Source organism: Mauremys reevesii, linkage group 18 (assembly GCF_016161935.1).
Source record: "Mauremys reevesii isolate NIE-2019 linkage group 18, ASM1616193v1, whole genome shotgun sequence".
Taxonomy (NCBI): domain Eukaryota; kingdom Metazoa; phylum Chordata; order Testudines; family Geoemydidae; genus Mauremys; species Mauremys reevesii.
Genome location: NC_052640.1, coordinates 19,527,582 through 19,545,483, shown reverse-complemented (window position 1 = coordinate 19,545,483; position 17,902 = coordinate 19,527,582). Strand labels below are relative to the sequence as shown.

The following is a 17,902-nucleotide window of genomic DNA, read 5'->3' as shown; positions in this document are numbered from 1 at the left end:
CTAAGAGCAGCCACACATGGAGCTAGGAGACCAGAAGATGCAAAAGAAATAAATGTACTGTTACCATTTTTTAAAATAAATATTTCAGGCCACCATCTTCAGCAGCCTAGGTTTCATTTGCTCTTTTAGTTGTGGCTCAATCAGCATGCTGTTCAAATCCTGGAAATTCAGGATCACTTTATGTGCCTCCTGGAAAAGCTCCTTCCCCACAGCTTTCTCCACTCGATTGCGCCACTCCACCAGCTTGGGCATGTCCTCAAAGATGTTATAACTAATTGCTATGAGCTGCAGAGAGAGACATATGTAGTCGTGAAACACTTGGGTTAAACTTCGATAAGGGAATTCACCACTTACACAGCAGAATCCATTCTTGGCAAGTGCAAGAGTACTGACTGGGATTTACCTGTGATTGCCCCACAGGTAGGAAAAGAATTCAGAAAGGGAGTTGCTAAAAGCTGGAGGATGACACTCTCAGCCTTTTCTCTCACCTGCAATAAGAAGCACCTGAACTGGATTTCTGTGCCCATCTCCCAGGGTAATGGCAGCTGTTTTATGATCAAAGGGGACTGGAACTATGTTCCTCCACAGTGCTAGAAGTCTAGTAGTCTGGGCTGGATTTTCAGGCACTGTGATGCACCTGATCACCACGTGCATTCGGGCATATTGAAAATATAATAAATGTATCAGATGACACAGTAACATGCACCTTTTCCAAGATTAACAAATTCAGACACCAGTGTTTTTCCCACCTTTGGCCTGCCGATGGTATGACAGCCTGTCCACATCACAGTGAGGAACTCGAGAGACAGTCAGCACTGCTACTTGTGTCAGCCAGAGGAGGGGAATGGGAGGATGTCACAGCCGGCCTGGAGGTGAGCTTCTGACCTATCCTAAGTCCGATCTATTTAATATTTAGAAATGACCCACCCAGAAATCTGAGCTGCTGGAGAAGTTTCTGGTTGGTGTTTTGTAGGCAATGTACAGGGAAGCCATTGCCTTGTGGAGCAAATAGTCACATGGGATCCCTCTCCCTCTGTCTCCATTAGGAGAATATTTCCTTTTGGATCTTGCATTAGGAGAATAAAGAAGCTGCAACTATGGATGAAATCCTGAGGGGGTGGGTCAGGTAAATGGGAAGAGAAACAGCTGTAAGAACCTCATTCAGTCTGTGTTCAGCATTGTAGCGAGACGGTGTGGCTCCCCTCCTGCCCAGCAGAGGGAGCTCCCTCCCAGACGCCCAAGTGGGCTGAGTCACCAGTTCCTGTCCCCGCCCCCCGGAAGTCAAGGGGCGGGACAGGAAGTAGAAAAGGAGAACGCCAAAGCTCAGTCAGGAGCCAGCCACCGCCGCGAGCAGACGTGCCGGCGGGGGCTCCAGACTGGGAACCCTCTAGGACCCGAGGCGGCGATCAGGACTGGCCCCCATTGCCCCGCGCCCGGTACGACGAGGAACCCGCGGAACTTCCCCGGGATCGGAACCCGGAGCTGCCGCTAGGACTTCCTCGCGCCCGGTACGAGAAGGAGCCGCCACCGCCGCTTCCGCCCTGCTGTTATCCGGAGGAAGCACCGGAGCCGGCCTGGCCGGACTGCCAGCAGGAGTTGCCTGACTTGCCCCCAAGCCCTGGTCCTGCAGACCCCATGCCGGTGGACTGGCCTGAACCCATGGCGACCGAGGAACAGGTACCCATAGAGGGGGATATGGAATGTAGCCCGGGGATAGCCGACCCCTGTCAGGCTATAAGCACCGAAGTGCCCATGTCAGTGTGTTTCGGTCAGGACCCCACTGACCAGCGGCAGTGCTAGCCGCTAATAGGGCCCCGGGCTGGGACACAGTGGAGTGGGTGGGCCTGTGTCCCCCCTGCCACCCCACTCACGGGTGGCAGTCTCCCCCTCACCCCAGCGCAGACCGAGGCGCCTGCACTAATCTGAGTTGTTGTCATTGCTCAGCTCCTGACACCAGGACCTGAGCCCTGGGGACTATGGTGGTTGTTCCGCCCTGACCCAAAGGGTCTGGGCTTACTGACTTTGTAGTTGCTCAGCTCCTGAGGCAAGGACCTGAGCCTTAAACAGAGCTGCTGTTGCCCAGTCCCCTGCTCCAGAGGACCTGGGCTTATATTGAACTGCTGTTGCCCAGCCCCCTGCTCCAGAGGACCTGGGCTTATATTGAACTGCTGTTGCCCAGCCCCCTGCTCCAGAGGACCTGGGCTTAGTTGAACTAGTGTTACTGCTCAGCTCCTGCGACAAGGACCTGAGCCCTGAACTATTGGTATTGCCCAGCTCCTGCTGTGAGGATCTGAGCGTAGAACTGCTATTGTGCTGCCCCGCCCTGATTGAGGGCCTGGGCTTACACTGATTGACTGTGTGCCTTGTGTTCAGCCCCTGCCTGAGGGTCTGAACCTGTGAACCTTCTTGAGACTGATTGCTGTTCGCCCCCCCCCCCCCGACCCAGAGGGCCTGACACATGAGACGGTGCTGACCCTGACTTCTTGCCGCCCACCAGTTAGAGGGGACAAGGAGCGAGACGGTGTGGCTCCCCTCCCGCCAGCCGGAGGGTTGAGCCCCGACCAACCGTTTACAAGCATGCACCTGCTTCACTAGGTGTCTGACTTCCTTGTGGGGCTTTGCTACCCAGCTCTATCTTGTGCTGATGGGGTACAGAGCACACCCATTTGGAAGTGGTACAGCATGTTGTCCAGTGGCCACGCAGTTCAGACAGCGCTGCTTTCCTCATCCTGGCCCAGCCCTTACCTGCATGAGCTCCATAACTGCCACCAGGTCTGCCAGAGAAATCATGCTGCCTACAAGGAAGGGTTTGTCTTGCAGGAACTTCTCCTCTAACTGCTTCAGGGGAATGGCCAGGTCCTCTAAAGCTTCCTGTAGCTTCTCTTCAGGAGCTGTCTGGTCCATGTATAAAGGAAACACCACCTGTGTGGGGAAGAGGGTATAGACTTAGCCTTCATACATCTACACATACTTGATCCTGTTTAGTAATTGTAAAAAAGCTAAGCTCAGTGATCCTCAGGCTGCAGCCAGTGCCACAGTAACCAACAACAGTGGTGCTGTTTGTGTGGATTATACACAGACGGGAAGTCTAGACTTATACAGGGATCAAGTCCCTCATCTTAAATTAGAAGATGATCACTTGTCCTCCAAAATGTTTACAGTTAGGGCAGTAATGCCCAAAGGAGAAAACAGAATAAAATGTCTCAATAATTCACAGCCTTAGGGGGCTGACAGCATATGATTTCTGCCCAAGATGGTAGAAATCTCTCAAGATCTGCTTATTTGCAGGTATTGGAACTGGCAGGGCTGCAGGGGAGGAGAAGGGGAACTACGGTCAAAGAATAGGATAGGAAGGCTGGTCCAGTGATTAGGACACTAACCTGGGCGCTTCAGGAGGCCTGGGTTCAGTGCCCTGCTCTGACACAGACTTCCTGTATCACTTGTGCAAGTCTCTCTGTGCCTCAGTTCCACATCTGTAAAATGGGGATAACAGCACTGCTCTACTTCATAGGGGGTTGGAAGGATGAATACATGAAAGACTGGGAAGTGCTCAGATACTATAGTAAGGGGGGCTGTCGCAGTTTCAGGGTAACTGCACCTGTGTTCCTCCCACCGTTGTCCCTCAAGGGCACCACTTAAGGTTTCCGGCTCTCACCATCTCCTCTCTTGCTCAGAAACCTGCGTCTCGTTGCCTCTGGACCAGGGTTTTAAGGCTGCACAGCTGTCTGTCTTATGCTCTGATTTCCCCAGCAAACCAATCTACCTAAAGGCCAGTGCCTGTGCTTTGCTTTCTCTCTGAGGGCTATGACCAACGTATTGCCAGCAGTTACAAGTTATCATACAGCTCTTTCTAAGCAAGCACATTTATTCTTAAGGTAAAATCATTACAATGAAAACATATAGAAACAAAAGTTCCTATACATGTGCTCAAAACTTACCAGAAGTCTCCAATCAATCAGTCACTTAGTAAGCCATAGTCCTTCCAACCCTTTTGCAAAGGTTGAGGCCCTTGGACAGAAGGTCCTGTCCATATTCTGGATCAAAATGAAGGCCCTGAGTCAGTTTAACCTCAGCTTTTTTATGCCAAAAGCCCTCTCTTTATGTCTGGAAAATCCAGGGTGGACCAGTAGATGTGCACTTCCCCAGGGGTAGTGCCTCTCTGGAGGTGTTTACAACCTCAGTGATTCACCTTTTTCACTCCCCGCCCCCCACTGTTTCTGATTCCTAGAGGAGCTGTGGTAACCCTTCCCCCTGGAATTGCATACAATCCCTGGCCACAGTAGCACATAAACTTACTCCAATATGTACCCCGAAAGATACTGGATGTGGTTGCAATACCTGTCACAGGGGCCATAGAAAGTACCTAAGATAGATAGCACTAGGTTCTGGAGCACAATTCTCCACCATGGGAAATTCAGCAGCTGCTGACTCACGGAACATATGAGGTCCAGCCAGGGCCGGCTCCAGACCCCAGCGCGCCAAGCGCGCATTTGGGGCAGCATTTTGCCGGCAGGGTGGCAGGCGGCTCCGGCGGACCTTCCGCAGTCATGCCTGCGGGAGGTCCACTGGTCTTGCGGCTCTGGTGGACCTCCCGCAGGCATGCCAGCGGATGCTCCACCGGAGCCGTGGGACCAGCGGAACCTCCGCAGGCACGTCTGCAAGAGGTCCCCCGGAGCTGCGGGACCGGCGACCACCAGAGTGCGCCCTGCCCTGCTTGGGGCGGCGGGATTCCTAGAGCCGCCCCTGGGTCCAGCTCTGGATATTTAAATCTCTTACCTTGAGCCAGAATATCTTCAAAACACTTGGCCGGATGGCAGAATGTTGCCAGGACAGGTATTCATCTACCCGGGCTCGTTTCTTCATATCCAATGGGTACCAGTGGTCAGGGGTTTTATACTTCTGACTCAGGTAGGCAAGAATTGCAGGGCTGTCCAAGTATAAAAAGAAGAAGATTGGCAGGTCAGTTAAGGTGAAAGAAAGTTTTCATCTGCATCCCTTTCCACTTCATTTCTTCGTGTTACTTGCATTATAAAGCATAGGAATGGAGAGTGGTAGAGGGGGACAGCCAGGAAAAAGGGAAAGTTAATGGAGATTTAAAAAAATTGAAGTGGGGAAACAGGAGGACAGAATAAAGAATTTGAGAGTTCTGAGTTTGTTATTCCCTTCCAGTGAGCTATATTTGCTGTAAACACCTGAGCTACATTTATTAATATAATTCTGCTGGGATGATGGGAGACAAGAAAGATTGGTATTCTGGAGACAGAAACGTAGGGAAGAAGGGTGACAGGAAGCAGGAAAAGTGATCTTGAATTGAGGAACAAGTGGAGCACCAAGTCCCATATATTGCAAGAAATCCACCTATGGCATCACACCCCTAATGGTTCCACTTGTGGGAAAAAACAGAGAACTTTATTCTAAAGACTGCATCACTCCCCAGACAGACAGACAGGCCTTGATGAGATTCCAAGCTGGGTCCCCATGGAACATTCAGCCAGTGGCACTGAGAAAAGCAATCTCAAAACAGCAGAGAACTCTTATCATCCACTTTTCCTTGCCTGCTTCAGGACCAAAACCATCATCCTACAATGGATTGCAGCCGACAGATGTGCAGCCTCGGAAGTGTTCAAATGATGAATAACGGGACAAGAAAGAGAAGAGTGTACTTCTGTTGTATTCTTACCTCTCTGCTAAGGTGAAACCTCCATCCTTCAGTGCTGGCACTTTCCTTAGGATGTTCACCTTGCCAAATCCAACACTGTGCTGTTGCCCTGGAAACAGTGAGAAAAAACTCACCAGTTATGAGACTGGTAGCTGGGCCAATGGAAGCTAAAGCGAAAGGAGCACCCAGCTCAGACTGAGAATGTCCTGCCATCATTTTATTATGCTTATAGGAACCTTTGTGATATACAACTAGAGTTTTTCCCATATCATGTATTTGTTTGAAAAAAGGGACTATATCAGAGAGAGACAAAAGATCTTGCCCACATCTGACAGTCACCTGGAGCTGGGATTTGCTGTTGCAAGAGGATTCAACCATTGACTTCTGTCACTGGGAATGGCAGTTGTGCAACTTGCTGAAGTGTTACTCACAAATTCCACTATGCAGTAGAAAGCGAGTGTGCCAAGGTCTTAGAGGCAGGGAAAGAAGAGGGAGATTTGAATAAAGGCAACTGAACATCTTAAATATATTTTCATATTTGTGAAGGAAATAGGCATGGCCTACGAAGCACATTTGTACACAGAGCATTATAATGAGTCAGATGGTCACTAACCCCCCACTCTCCCTCACAGGGAAAGCTAAAGCTAAACCATTTTCTTGCAGCTCATGAAGGAGACCAATACCAGCTAGGACGGAATAAGGAAAGGAGCTTGAAGACTGTGGGTCAATAGAGATCACTGCAATGGATGAATATCAACTGCAGAAAGCCCAGCTACGAGAGCAAAGTGTCTGCTCCAGTTTGCTAGGCTCTGAACAGCAGAGGACACGTGAAAAGAAGATGCTGTCAACAGAAGCTGCTCCCCCAGAAGAGGAGTGCCTGAGGAAGTTTCCAGAGCTCTGACTAGGAAGAGAAAGACATGCATGTCAGTGACACAGCAGTCAGCTTGTTGCTGCATAAACAGTCACAGAAAATGATTAGTCTACAAACAAGGGTTCCCCACCTCTGGAATAGCAGAGAGGTTGGAGGTCAGAGTGGATAAGCATTAACCTAGTTATGGAGAGGGAAGCTTACACAGCATTTCCCTGCATTACTCCTGGCTTGAGGGCACTGATATTAGTGCATCCCTTTCAGGAGAACTTGTGAAATAGCTTATTCTTCCCTCTCTCATAGGAGAGTTTAAATTCCACAATCACACTGTTCCAACTGACAGATGTTAACAGAGTTTGTTATCTAATCAGGTCTTCGGCTTCTTTGAAAACAGGAATTGCACAGCAAAGCATAAAAGTGGGGTTTGCTCTTTACTTCTGAATGATCTAGAAAATATGTCTCAAGAGTTTGATTTTGGTTTTAAGTGTTCCACCCTTTCTCCCTACCCTTACTTTATATTACACTAGAAATCTTGGATTCTCACTTTTCTGGCTTTGCTGGAGTACCTTGGCAAGAACCTGGGGACCCAAAGAGGGATGACACATGAAATGGTAACCTGAGCTGTAACATCTACCTGCCCTTTGGATGCTGATTAGATGGTAGACTGACCAAGTAAAGGCCACAATCCTTTCTGTTGCTCTTGTTTTGCAGTTTATCTTTAAAGGAACTGAAACATGCCCCATTTAAATTATTGGCATGGAGAGTCAGTGTTAGGAGTTCCTGGATGGCCACCGGTGTACAGACAGCCCATCTGCTTGTTTAGTTTATATTTCTACTTAGTGGACATTAAGGTCTCTGTTTCACATCCAGCTCAGGTCAGTAATGGCTAATAGTTGTTGTCATTGGATAGCTGTTCATTGACCAAGATTCCTTAGTGATCTTATTGTAGGGGAGAATTCCTCACATTACAATAATCACCACTATCATTGGCACCTTCCTTGGCAGTCTCTGTGGGAGGCCAAGAGCTGAATGGGCCATGGAAACTGAAATCCCCTATAATCCCTGGAAGTGACCTTGTTAGCACAGAGGCAGAGTGGTGAGGTCTGCGCTGTTTCTGCTGTCCCTGTTCTGAGCAGAGGGGGTTGCTTTTGGGGCTCTCAGTCTGACACCTTTCACCAGCTTTAAATATTCCCTAAGTTAAATAAAATTCAGGTGACATTCCAAACAAAAAGAAAAAAAAACAGGGCAGAAGGCAAAGTACAAAGAGGAGGCTCGTTATCTCTAATATTTACAGTATGGAACTGTTGAAGCAAATTCATTCCTAGTTTAACTCTACTGACATCCAAGGAGTTGCTTATTCAAATCATAGATGCACTTGGCCCTGTGTACTTGGAGGGGTTCTGAATGCCACCAGTCACAGTATACACAGCTCTGTTGACAGAGTGAGCTCTTTGCAAATTTAGGCTTGTTTTTTGGATCCTGGGGTGAACCAAGCAGGCACGTGGGAATTGTCTTCACGGGTATGTCTATGGTGCATTTAGACACCCACAGTGGGTCAGTACCAGCTGATTCAGGTTTGCAGGACTCAGGCTGCGGGGCTGTTTAATTGCGGTATAGATGTTAGAGCTCAGGTTCTAGAGCCCGGGCTCCAGCCCAAGCCAGAACATCCATGCCACAAATAGCCCCTTAGCGCGAGCCCCACTGGCCCGAATCAGCTAGCACAGGCCAGCTGTGGGTGTCTAATTGCTGTGAAGCTATATCTCCATGAGGCTATAGTTGTTGTCCATGTTAATGAGACAAAAGATCACTGTACCAGAATGTGGGGATTCTGTATGTGAGAATCAGTGTGTGCATCCTGCACAGTAGCTTGATCGTTGTGTTAGGTTAAAGGGAAACTGCTTCCATGTTGCACAGCCCAACGGTCTAAAAGTTCATGAGGTAACAAACACCAGTCACAGCAAATACACTGTAAACCCCTATATGATATGTTGTTAGTTATCACTGGCATCTGAACCTACTACAGGAGGCAGCCAGCAAGTGGGGAGTGATGGTGTCCTTTGTGGCACTGGGCAACAGGAGAATTCCAGGCAAGGGACTCTGTACCAACTTCCAACCTACTTTAATAATTTATCAGGCCCATAAAGGATACTAATTTTGTGTTCTTAATAGGCTGTTCCATTTTTAAAGCAGCTTGGAAACTGATTCTGAGTCTCTTACATGGAGCTTTCATGATGCCATGATGTCATAAATGAGAAATGACACCTTATTGGCTTGGTGTCACACAATGACCTTCCATACACAATACAGCCGTGCTGAGAATTCTACCACATCAAGCCATTCAGGTTTACAGGGAAAGCATTTAATGCCAACACTGGTTTCAAGTTACTTTGACAGGATTAAGGGTTTATGTATTATGATCATGGGTGTGACTGATCTCTATACTTTGTGTGCACCTGAGCAGAAGCGGTGCAAGGTATTTGTAGTGTTGGGGATGGGAGGTTCATCCGTTATTTAAAAAAAAAAAAGTAGTTAGAGGTCAGGAATTTGGAGGATGGGTGGAGAGAACAAAATGTAACAGAGAGGGGAGTGAGACCATGAGCTCTAAATTCTCTCACACAACATTGAAGCATAATAGGGTCCATTTTATTCTGATAGTGCTAAAAGGACAGCCAGTTGCCTCTGGGTAGGCTGTAGTTCATAGAGGAAGGGCAAAGCTGTGAGAGGGTGAGCCAGTGTGATGTGGCTCACAGACTATTTTCTTTAGATTTGACCTAATGTTGCATGCAGGCTGCTGAAAGCAAAGGGATATTAGCGCATTGACCACACAGGATTTAGTAACTATGCCTCCTGCTGCTGGGCAGGCAGCAACACTGGGGTGCTATTCCTGGAAAAGAAAGAGCTGCTGTTGATGGGTTTGCTAATCACGGAGTAACTGCTTCTTTTAGACATACTTGCCTGGTTAAAAAACAGATGAGAAAATAAACATTTGCTTCCTGTGTTAATATCAGTGTGAAAACTGATAGAATTCTGGAATCCAATTTACATTTTCATTACTGGTATCATTTGTTGATGTTCTGCATGTCACTCAGCTTGGAGGGGAGAATTAAATTAGTCCAGTTCACTTTCTGACTTTTGTGCAGTGGCCCAGTGCTGCAGTATGTGCATTGAAAATGCTGTGTCAGGATGCCCTTAAGTCTTTTGAACTGAAGAGGTGTTAAGACTTACAGATCCACCTGAAAGGGCGTGCTTGGGCAGGTAGCAGCCTTCTCTGACTTATGTAGTCACTTGACTTGATGGTGGTGACCTGCATCATTTTTCCAGTGGAGAAAAATAGTATATTTAAGTAAAAGCACCATTACCTGTGTCATGTATTACTGCTGCAGGGGAACGATTGCATTTCTTGCACAAATCTCACCGATCAAGTGAGAATCCTTTTGTAAAAGCATTAGCTTCGGTGTGGGTGGGGGAAGGGCTGTTCACTGTTCCAAGAAAAGCAGGCGTTCTTTCCTCCTAACACAAAACCTACATTCTGGGTCTAAATTCACTATCCTTTAATTATCAACTACTCTGATCTGTAGATAAAGAGGCTGAATGGGAAAAGCTGCATACCAAGCTAAATACAGAACTCCTTACTCAGTCAGATCTCCCATCGACTTCAATGGGATTTAGTCTGGAAGTCCTTATTCCACTATTATTAAGGCAGCAAAACTCCCCCCTGAAGTCAACATTGGCAAGTGACTGACCCCCCATACTCCTAAGGGCATTCTGCACCAAACAATTAAAAACTGCACCAGAAAATTTAAAATTCTGCACACAATATTTTAAAATTCTGCAAAATGTATTTGTCAAATAAATGTGGAGGCTCCAGCCTGGCACTGGGGAGCACAGGCCACTGGCCACACAGAGGTAGGAAATCACTGTGCAGCTCCTCACTAGGACATGGACTCAGCAGTGAGGCTGCACCCAACCCTGACACAGCACAAGGACCAGGCCTGCCCCAGAAACACTCCAGGACCCTGCCCCTGTGTGCCAGGTCCACCAGGTGTGGGCAGGCAGGCTCAGCAAGGCAGGATCCGAGTGTGGAGGGGCTTAGTGTGAGGGGAACCTGGTGTGGGTTGAGAAGGTTCTGTGTGGGGCAATCTGGGTGTGGACAGATTAGTGGGGGATCTGGGTGCAGGAGGATTTGAATGCACAGGGGCTTGTTGAGGGGTTCTGGGTACAGGGGCAATGGGACTCTGCAGTGGGGTCCAGATGAAGGTGGTTGGGGCTCAGTAGGGTGGGGTCTGGGTATGGCAGGGGATAGAGCTTGGCATGGGGGTCTGGGTGTATGAAGCTCAGTGGGGAGTCCAGATGCTGGGGGAGTGGGGCTCAGTGGGGAGTGGATCCAGGTGCAGCTGGTTGGGGCTCAGTGGGGTGGGGATCTGCATGCGGGTGTCTCATCAGGGTGGTCCAGGTGCTGGGGGAGTGGGGCGTTCTGAGGGTGGGGGGTGAGGCTTGACAGTAGGGTCTGGGTATGAGGGGGTTTGGATGCACGGGGGCTGGGCAGATGGGGGAGAAGCTCTCTGTACAGGGATTCCTCCCCCTGCAGCTGAGGAGCGATGGGTTTAGGAAGCAGGGGGTGGGAGAATTTGCAGAGCTTCCTGCAGCTGGGGAAGGGTTTGACCTAGCTCCAGATGCCATGCAGGGGAAGAGGAAGTCTCGTCCCCCCCAGGCCAGCTGGGACTAGCAACTGAGCCTAGCACAGGGTAGAAGGCACCAGCCAGCTCTTCCATGGTGATTTACCTCTCTGCTGTCTGCCATGGGAACCCAAAACATACTGCTGGAGAGGTTCTCATGACCACTCTTGTGGCTTCCCTTTGGTTCCCCATCAGAAACTCATTTTTCTGCAGGGAAGCAAAGAAATCTGCGGGGGACATAAATTCTGCGCATGCACAGTGGCGCAGAATTCCCCCAGGAGTACCTTGAACAGATAGACAAAGATGTTGGGCTAAATCTTAATCTTAAACAACATAGGGATCCTAAATCAATAACCACCAAAATCAGCACTAAATTCTGAACTGGATGCAGTATCAGTGCTTTCTCAAGTGCCTTGCCAGGATTTTGCAAATGGGCCCCAGCGAGGCTTAAACAGCCTTTTACTTCCTGCTCCCATTTCTTTCAGTATCTGGGTTTAGAGTTCCTTCAAATCCCAAATTACTGCTGCTAAGCCTCCCTGTGCTTGTGTACAGAGCAACTTTCCAGCCACTGGCTCCTAGGAGCTCTTGTCTGGCAAAGTTTGTTGGGCAGAACTGCTGAATCATAAGCCTTTCCCCACTAATTGGTTGACAGCCACATTAGTCACCTGGGTAGGAGTCATTTGGGGCTCTGAGTAACAATGCCTCAGAGGAGAAGCTGCAGAGAAATGAGACTTTGGTCAAAGCAACACACTCCCACTCCGTTACCAAGGTGTAGAAGACCAAACTCAAAAGCTTGATAAAAAATAAACCCATGCCTCTTTTCTACATGGAGTAACCTCCCATGCAGCAGCATTAACCACCACACTTGTGAGATAAGCTTCCCTATTTGAAACATGAATAATGCTCAAGAAGGAGTGTGAAGATTCAGGCATGTTTCAGACCAGTTCAGCCCTGGTGGAAGCAGGCAGAACTCCCATGGGAGTCAATGAGGATTACATCTCCTTATGTTAGGCCTGCATATAGCTGGCCATGTTTTTGATTAACTCTCCCATGGACATCCCAAGCCTGCCTATTTTCAGGGCTGACTGACAGACTTTCCCCTTCATATAAAGCATTTTAGTGGCTTGAAATTACAGGGGAAAAAAATACAGCAAAATTGATTATGCAAAAGGCTCAGGAGACAGCAGTAGCCTTTGGATGACTGGGGGAAGCTGATTCACAAAGCTTTGACAGCTCCTCATGCTGAGTGCGGACCTCAAAGCTGGCCAGCACAGAAAACCAGCCAGCTTCCCAAAGGCTGTTTTCCACCGTGTTGGCCAGAAGCATGTGAGCTCCAGGACTTCTGTGCATGTTGCTAGTCAAACTTCAGCACTGAAAGGTTTATGCTTCAATCAGCCATGACGAATTCACCATCTAGATCTGTATGTGCAGGTCAGATATAAAGTGTATTGAAGATATATGTAACTTTCAGATACTCTTCTGTTCATCTGAGGTTCAGATTATCGTGGTCTCTACATATGGTTTTATACTCACTTCCCCATCAACATTGGTATCTCAGTACCTAGTTTATCCACTGACTCTAGAAAGCTCCATGGATGTGCTAAAAATGTTCCCCAGACATGTTGTTGCTTATCCCTGTGGTCAAGATTCTAGCCCTAAGGAGACAACATTCTGCCTAGTGGGAAGAAGAGCTAAAAACACAGCCTACATTCTTTGGTCTAGCAGATACCTTGGAATGTGATAAGTAAAATGCAGGTAGATGTTTACCAAATGCAAAACCTGTGATCACAGATTGGAAATGAAAACTGGGAGACCCCCTGGAACCACAATGGGGAGCCATTGTGTAATGAGCGAAAACAAGGAGAGATTATACACTTTTTCTGTGTCACTATCCAGAACATAATGAAGGGCTGAAAAGATACTTCTGTGATGTTGCAGTCTATATGGTTTTATAAAAATATGCTAATGAATGTATATAATGTAACTGCAATATGCTTCATGCAAAAGGTCTCTTGTAAGGTATCATTACAAAACTTATAATCTACTGAGTGTGTTCATCCTATTTCTATAAATGTATCACTCTTGTATCTAAAACTAGAAATATGAAATATAACTCTGAGGGCTTATTGTAATTATGCAAAGTGTGGGCAGTTAATGGTGGTTTGGAATCTTGATGACTCCCATTAACCAGGACAGTTGTCTACAGATAGCTGTGTTTTACCTGTAATTCTTCCTGCATACGTGTGTGCTGGCAAGTGGGTAATGGAGTCTTGCAGTGACATGTGATCACGTCACCTGAACTGGAATCCATCTTTAACCTGATGTCTTCCCATTGAGAAGGAGGGGGTGGGAACCCGGAGAGGGACAAAGGATTCCCGCCTTATGCAAAAGATATATAAAGGGGTGGAAGAGAACAAAGCATGAGGAGCCATCATGAAAAATCCCCTAGCTACCACCTGAGCTGGTACAAGAGGTGTACCAGGGGAAAGAATTGTGCCCAGGCCTGGAAGGTGTCCAGTCTGAAGAAAAAGCTTACTGAAGCATCTCTGAGGGTGAGATTATCTGTATTCAGTTTGATTAGACATAGATTTGCACGTTTTATTTTATTTTGCTTGGTGACTTACTTTGTTCTGTTTGTTACTACTTGGAACCACTTAAATCCTTCTTTCTGTATTTAATAAAATCACTTTTTACTTATTAATCGACCCAGAGTATGTATTAATACCTGGGGGAGCGAACAGCCATGCATATCTCTCTATCAGTGTTATAGAGGGCAAACAATTTATGAGTTTACCCTGCATAAGCTTTATACAGGGTAAAACGGATTTATTTGGGTTTAGACCCCGTTGGAAGTTGGGCATCTGAGTGTTAAAGACAGGAACACTTCTGTGAGCTGTTTTCAGTGAAGCCTGCAACTTTGGGGCAAGTCATTCAGACCTGGGGTCTTTGGTGGAGCAGGCGGATGTGTCTGGCTCAGCAAGACAGGGTGCTGGCATCCCGAGCTGGCAGGAAAAGCAGGAGCAGAGATAGTCTTGGCACATCGGGTAGCAGCTCCCTAGGGGGGGTTCTGTGATCCAACCCGTCACAACTTCCTCAAGGCAATCAATCAGAGTAGGCAGAGATTTCCCCTAACCAGTGAGGAAGAAAAACTGCCTAATGAGGGGAGCAAGAAAAAAAACAAAACAACCCACACAATATATCCCAACCACCACTGAGTCAGAAAAAGACAGCAATACAAGATGAAGACCGTATATCAAACCCATCACCCACCTGTTCCTGGCCACAGGGCGGTGATGCGTTTATACTGGGCAGCATTCATAGGGCTTGTCAGGTGTTGAAAGGGAACTGGAAAGTACATAGGGCTGGGAAGGGGGAAGCAGAGACGGGGAGCAGAGCACCAGCATGGGGCTCAAGACCCTTAAAGCCGCAAAGCGGATAGGAGGGAAGCTCCAGCCGCGTACTGGGTTGACATCTGCAATGTCATGCCAGAGCAGTAGCCAGAACCTTAATTCTTACCCGTCTATGACACTCCCAGCTAAATTCCACCTGCCATTTTGCTCCCCAAAACTGAACCTTCCTCCCAGATTCCCTCACTCCAGAAAAGGTTCCCAGGGTTTGAGCTTAGCTTTGTTTATCTCCTTCTTGAAGGTCCTTTACTCACAAAGGCTGAAAGCAGGAAGGGAAGGGATGCTTCCTAACCTGAGGCCTGTTGTGAGTAACTGGGGCTCAGTGCCCTGCTGGGGAAGGAAGAAAGGTTAGCAAACACAACCCCAAGGGAGCGCATGTTAGAGAGCTTATTCCTTCATCCTCGCACTTCCCTGGTCCTTCTCGCATGAACAGAGAGCAACAATACCCGAAGTCCGAAGGTGCAAACAATTTTATGTTTATTGGGGTGAACTTCCAGCAAGCTTAAATCCAAGTTCCTTTTTCCTTATTTTTGAACCCCAACTTACTTCCTGTTTGCCCCTAATTTATATTGTAATATTCTCAGCTATACCTTAACCAATCATTTTACTGAAATCTGTCTAACCAATCCTAACATATTGTAACATAATTCTCTCCCCAATTATATCCCACTACCCTAATTAACTTACACCTAGCAAAATTAATTATACAGCCCACAGAAACAATTAGAGAACCAGACAGATTAACAATAGAAAAGTGGAGGCCATAAAGATAAAACATTCAGAAATGAGGGTTTCACAACCACAACTATTAAAAAGTAATTTCTTGCCAGACAGGATGCTATCAAACTAAGTGTTCTTTAACCATCTTTCTCTGGTGGGGATCTGCATTACCAGAACAGGATTGTATTCCTAACAGCCCAATAGCACCTTATTTCAATGTGCCTAGTTTGAAATGTAAGAATGTGACCATATGCTTCCCAGCTTATGGCTGCCTCTGCTGCTTAGCCAAAGGCCTGAGCTTAAGAACGGCCTCAAACTGTCACAGTAAAAAAAGGCCCTTACACAGATTCTCTCTTTTATACCTCTATAACTAGCTAAACGATAAACATATACCTAAATTCTTAAAGTATAGGCCTTTACAGGCAGGCCTGCATTTCTATATCCTAACACAGCAAAGGGGTTCAGCTCCTTCCCTCACCTTTGAGTACCTCCATTTGTTTGAATGTGAAGGGGATGTTGTTCTTCTTGGCAAAGATGTAGACGGATCGGCAGGGTGGTGAGAGCAAGTCCAGGTAGAGCTCTATCCCCATCCTACCTGCTGGGCAGAGGGAGCAGCAGGGAGAGAGGTGCTGTGTTGAGGCCAGGGGCGGCTCTAGGCACCAGCGGGCCAAGCGCCCGCTTGGGGCGGCATCCTGGGGAGGGCGTCATTTGGCTCCGGTGGAGCTCCGCCCGGCATGCCAGCGGCAGGTCCACGGAGCCCGGGACGAGCGGACCTGCCGATCACGCCTGCGGCGGGTCCCGTCTTCCCGGCTCGGTTGAGCTCCCGCAGGCTGCGGCAGGTCCGCTCGTCCGGGCTCCGGTGGACCTGCCGCAGGCATGCGGGAGCTCCACCGAGCCAAATGCCCGCCCCCAGGATGCCGGAAGAGGACCCGCCGCGGGACTGGGGAAGGGCGGCGCAGCGCTCCGCGCTGCTTGGGGCAGCCTACTTTGTAGAGCCGCCCCTGGTTGAGGCTGAGACTACCTGTCCTTGGCTGTAGCTGCAGAGAAGGCAGACTGAAGAGAAACTTCTTTCCATCTCTTAGTTATCGTCTATCATTAGAGCTCCTCCCCTACTCTTCCTCCAGAGGAAAGAGACCGGGACCAGGCTAAGGTGGCATCTCTCCCTGCCCCACCAGAATGTGAACAGTGTACCTTGGCAGCCACCTGTGAATTTGGCCATTTGTACACAATTCCTGTGGGGAGTAGGAGACAGGATGGGTAAGGTAGTAGTTTTTAATTGGACCAGCTTCTACTAAATGAAAGCTATTACCTCACCCACCTTGACATCCTGGGACCCACACAGCATACAAACCATGAGCGTAGGAGAGGTAGTTTGGTTGGAGGGGAACCAAGCCATTTCCCACTGCACCTGTAAGCTGAGCCAGGTGCTTCTGTACAGGTTTGCCAGATGGCCTCCATTCATGCTGCATTTGTGAGTACCGCAGAGGCTTGGCCCTTTCTGTTATGAAGTATAATGACTTGGTTAGTAAATCATGTTGGGCTTATTAAGGCCCATGAGAAGGTCCATCCACCCCCTCTGACTTTTGTTTCATTCTTTGCATAAAAAACCCCAAAACAATTCAAGCCAGAGTCTCATTTAGCTGAGGAGGCATTGAACACTCAGGATGGCACAGCACGCTGGCAGAAGCTTCGCTTGGAAATGCAGCTTTTGTTCATACATTAGATCATTCCTTGCACATTAAGGCTTGAGCCTGCCAATACAAATGTATCTTTAGTCATGTGTATAGTTCCACCTGAAGATCGGGCATAATGTTACTGATGGGTAGGAGTGTCTGCTGGATCAGACTTGTCTTCCCCTACATATAACCTATCCCAGTTGGTTCATAGAGCTGGATTCTGTAGCTTCCAACTGATGGAAACATGTGTTTGCTTAGAAATTCTCATGCCCAGCTTCCCAGAAGCTGTCTTTGTCCACTTCTCATCCATTTAGCTGGAGGTTCTCTTTACTCTTTCATTGGCAAGGCTGTGAATCTGCAGCCTACTCTCCATGCAGACTGGGGCGATGATGACTCCACTAGAGAGCTTACAGTGCATGCCGCTGCGCCACTGTATGCTCTCTAGTGGAGCTGCACTAAGCCAACAGGAGAGAGCTCTCCTGTTGATTTAATTAATCCACTCCAATGAGAGGCAGTAGCTATATTAACAGGGGAAATCCTCCTGTCGATATAGCGCTGTTTACGGTGGGGGCTAAGTTGGTATAATCTAGGTTGCCAAGGGGTGTGAGTTTTCCACACCCCTGAGCAATGTGGTTATCCCGCCATGAGGTTGTAGTGTAATTAGGGGGAAGGAAAAGTATTTTGAGACTAAGCTATTTGGAAATTGCTCAGCCCCTGCTGCACAATGTGACTGCAACACTAATGCACCCAAGTATCGGAAATGTAGGCTTCTAGCTAGTGAGGAACTGGGGGTTTGCACACTGCTGAGTGCCAGTGTGGATTGAGCTGCTGAGAGTCTCAGGCAGGTCCAGTGAGGATGAGGCAAGGAAGGAAAGGGAGCCCTACCAATACTGCAG

At 48.1% G+C, this 17,902-nt stretch overlaps 1 protein-coding gene across 1 annotated transcript; it reads right to left on the bottom strand.

The window, feature by feature from the left end:
• Positions 1 to 63: 63 nt before the first annotated feature.
• LOC120386073 (glutathione S-transferase theta-1-like) lies at positions 64 to 17,344 on the bottom strand. Its single transcript, XM_039504899.1, has 7 exons — positions 16,649 to 17,344; positions 16,343 to 16,562; positions 15,809 to 15,971; positions 5,681 to 5,768; positions 4,777 to 4,927; positions 2,746 to 2,922; positions 64 to 285 (listed from the first exon to the last, which is right to left on the bottom strand). The coding sequence occupies exons 2-7, from the start codon at positions 16,403 to 16,405 to the stop codon at positions 85 to 87; spliced, it is 843 nt and encodes a 280-aa protein (XP_039360833.1). The 5' UTR covers positions 16,406 to 16,562; positions 16,649 to 17,344; the 3' UTR covers positions 64 to 84.
• Positions 17,345 to 17,902: the final 558 nt, after the last annotated feature.

Coding starts and splice junctions, on each gene's coding strand:
- LOC120386073 (XM_039504899.1), bottom strand. CDS start 16,405: ATGGAAAGAAGTTTCTCTTCAGTCTGCCTTCTCTGCAGCTACAGCCAA. Junction 15,972..16,342: donor GCCAAGGACAGGTAGTCTCA/GCCTCAACCAGG, acceptor GAGCCGCCCCTG/GCCTCAACACAGCACCTCTC. Junction 286..2,745: donor CAGTTATGGAGCTCATGCAG/GTAAGGGCTGGG, acceptor CTCTCTCTGCAG/CTCATAGCAATTAGTTATAA.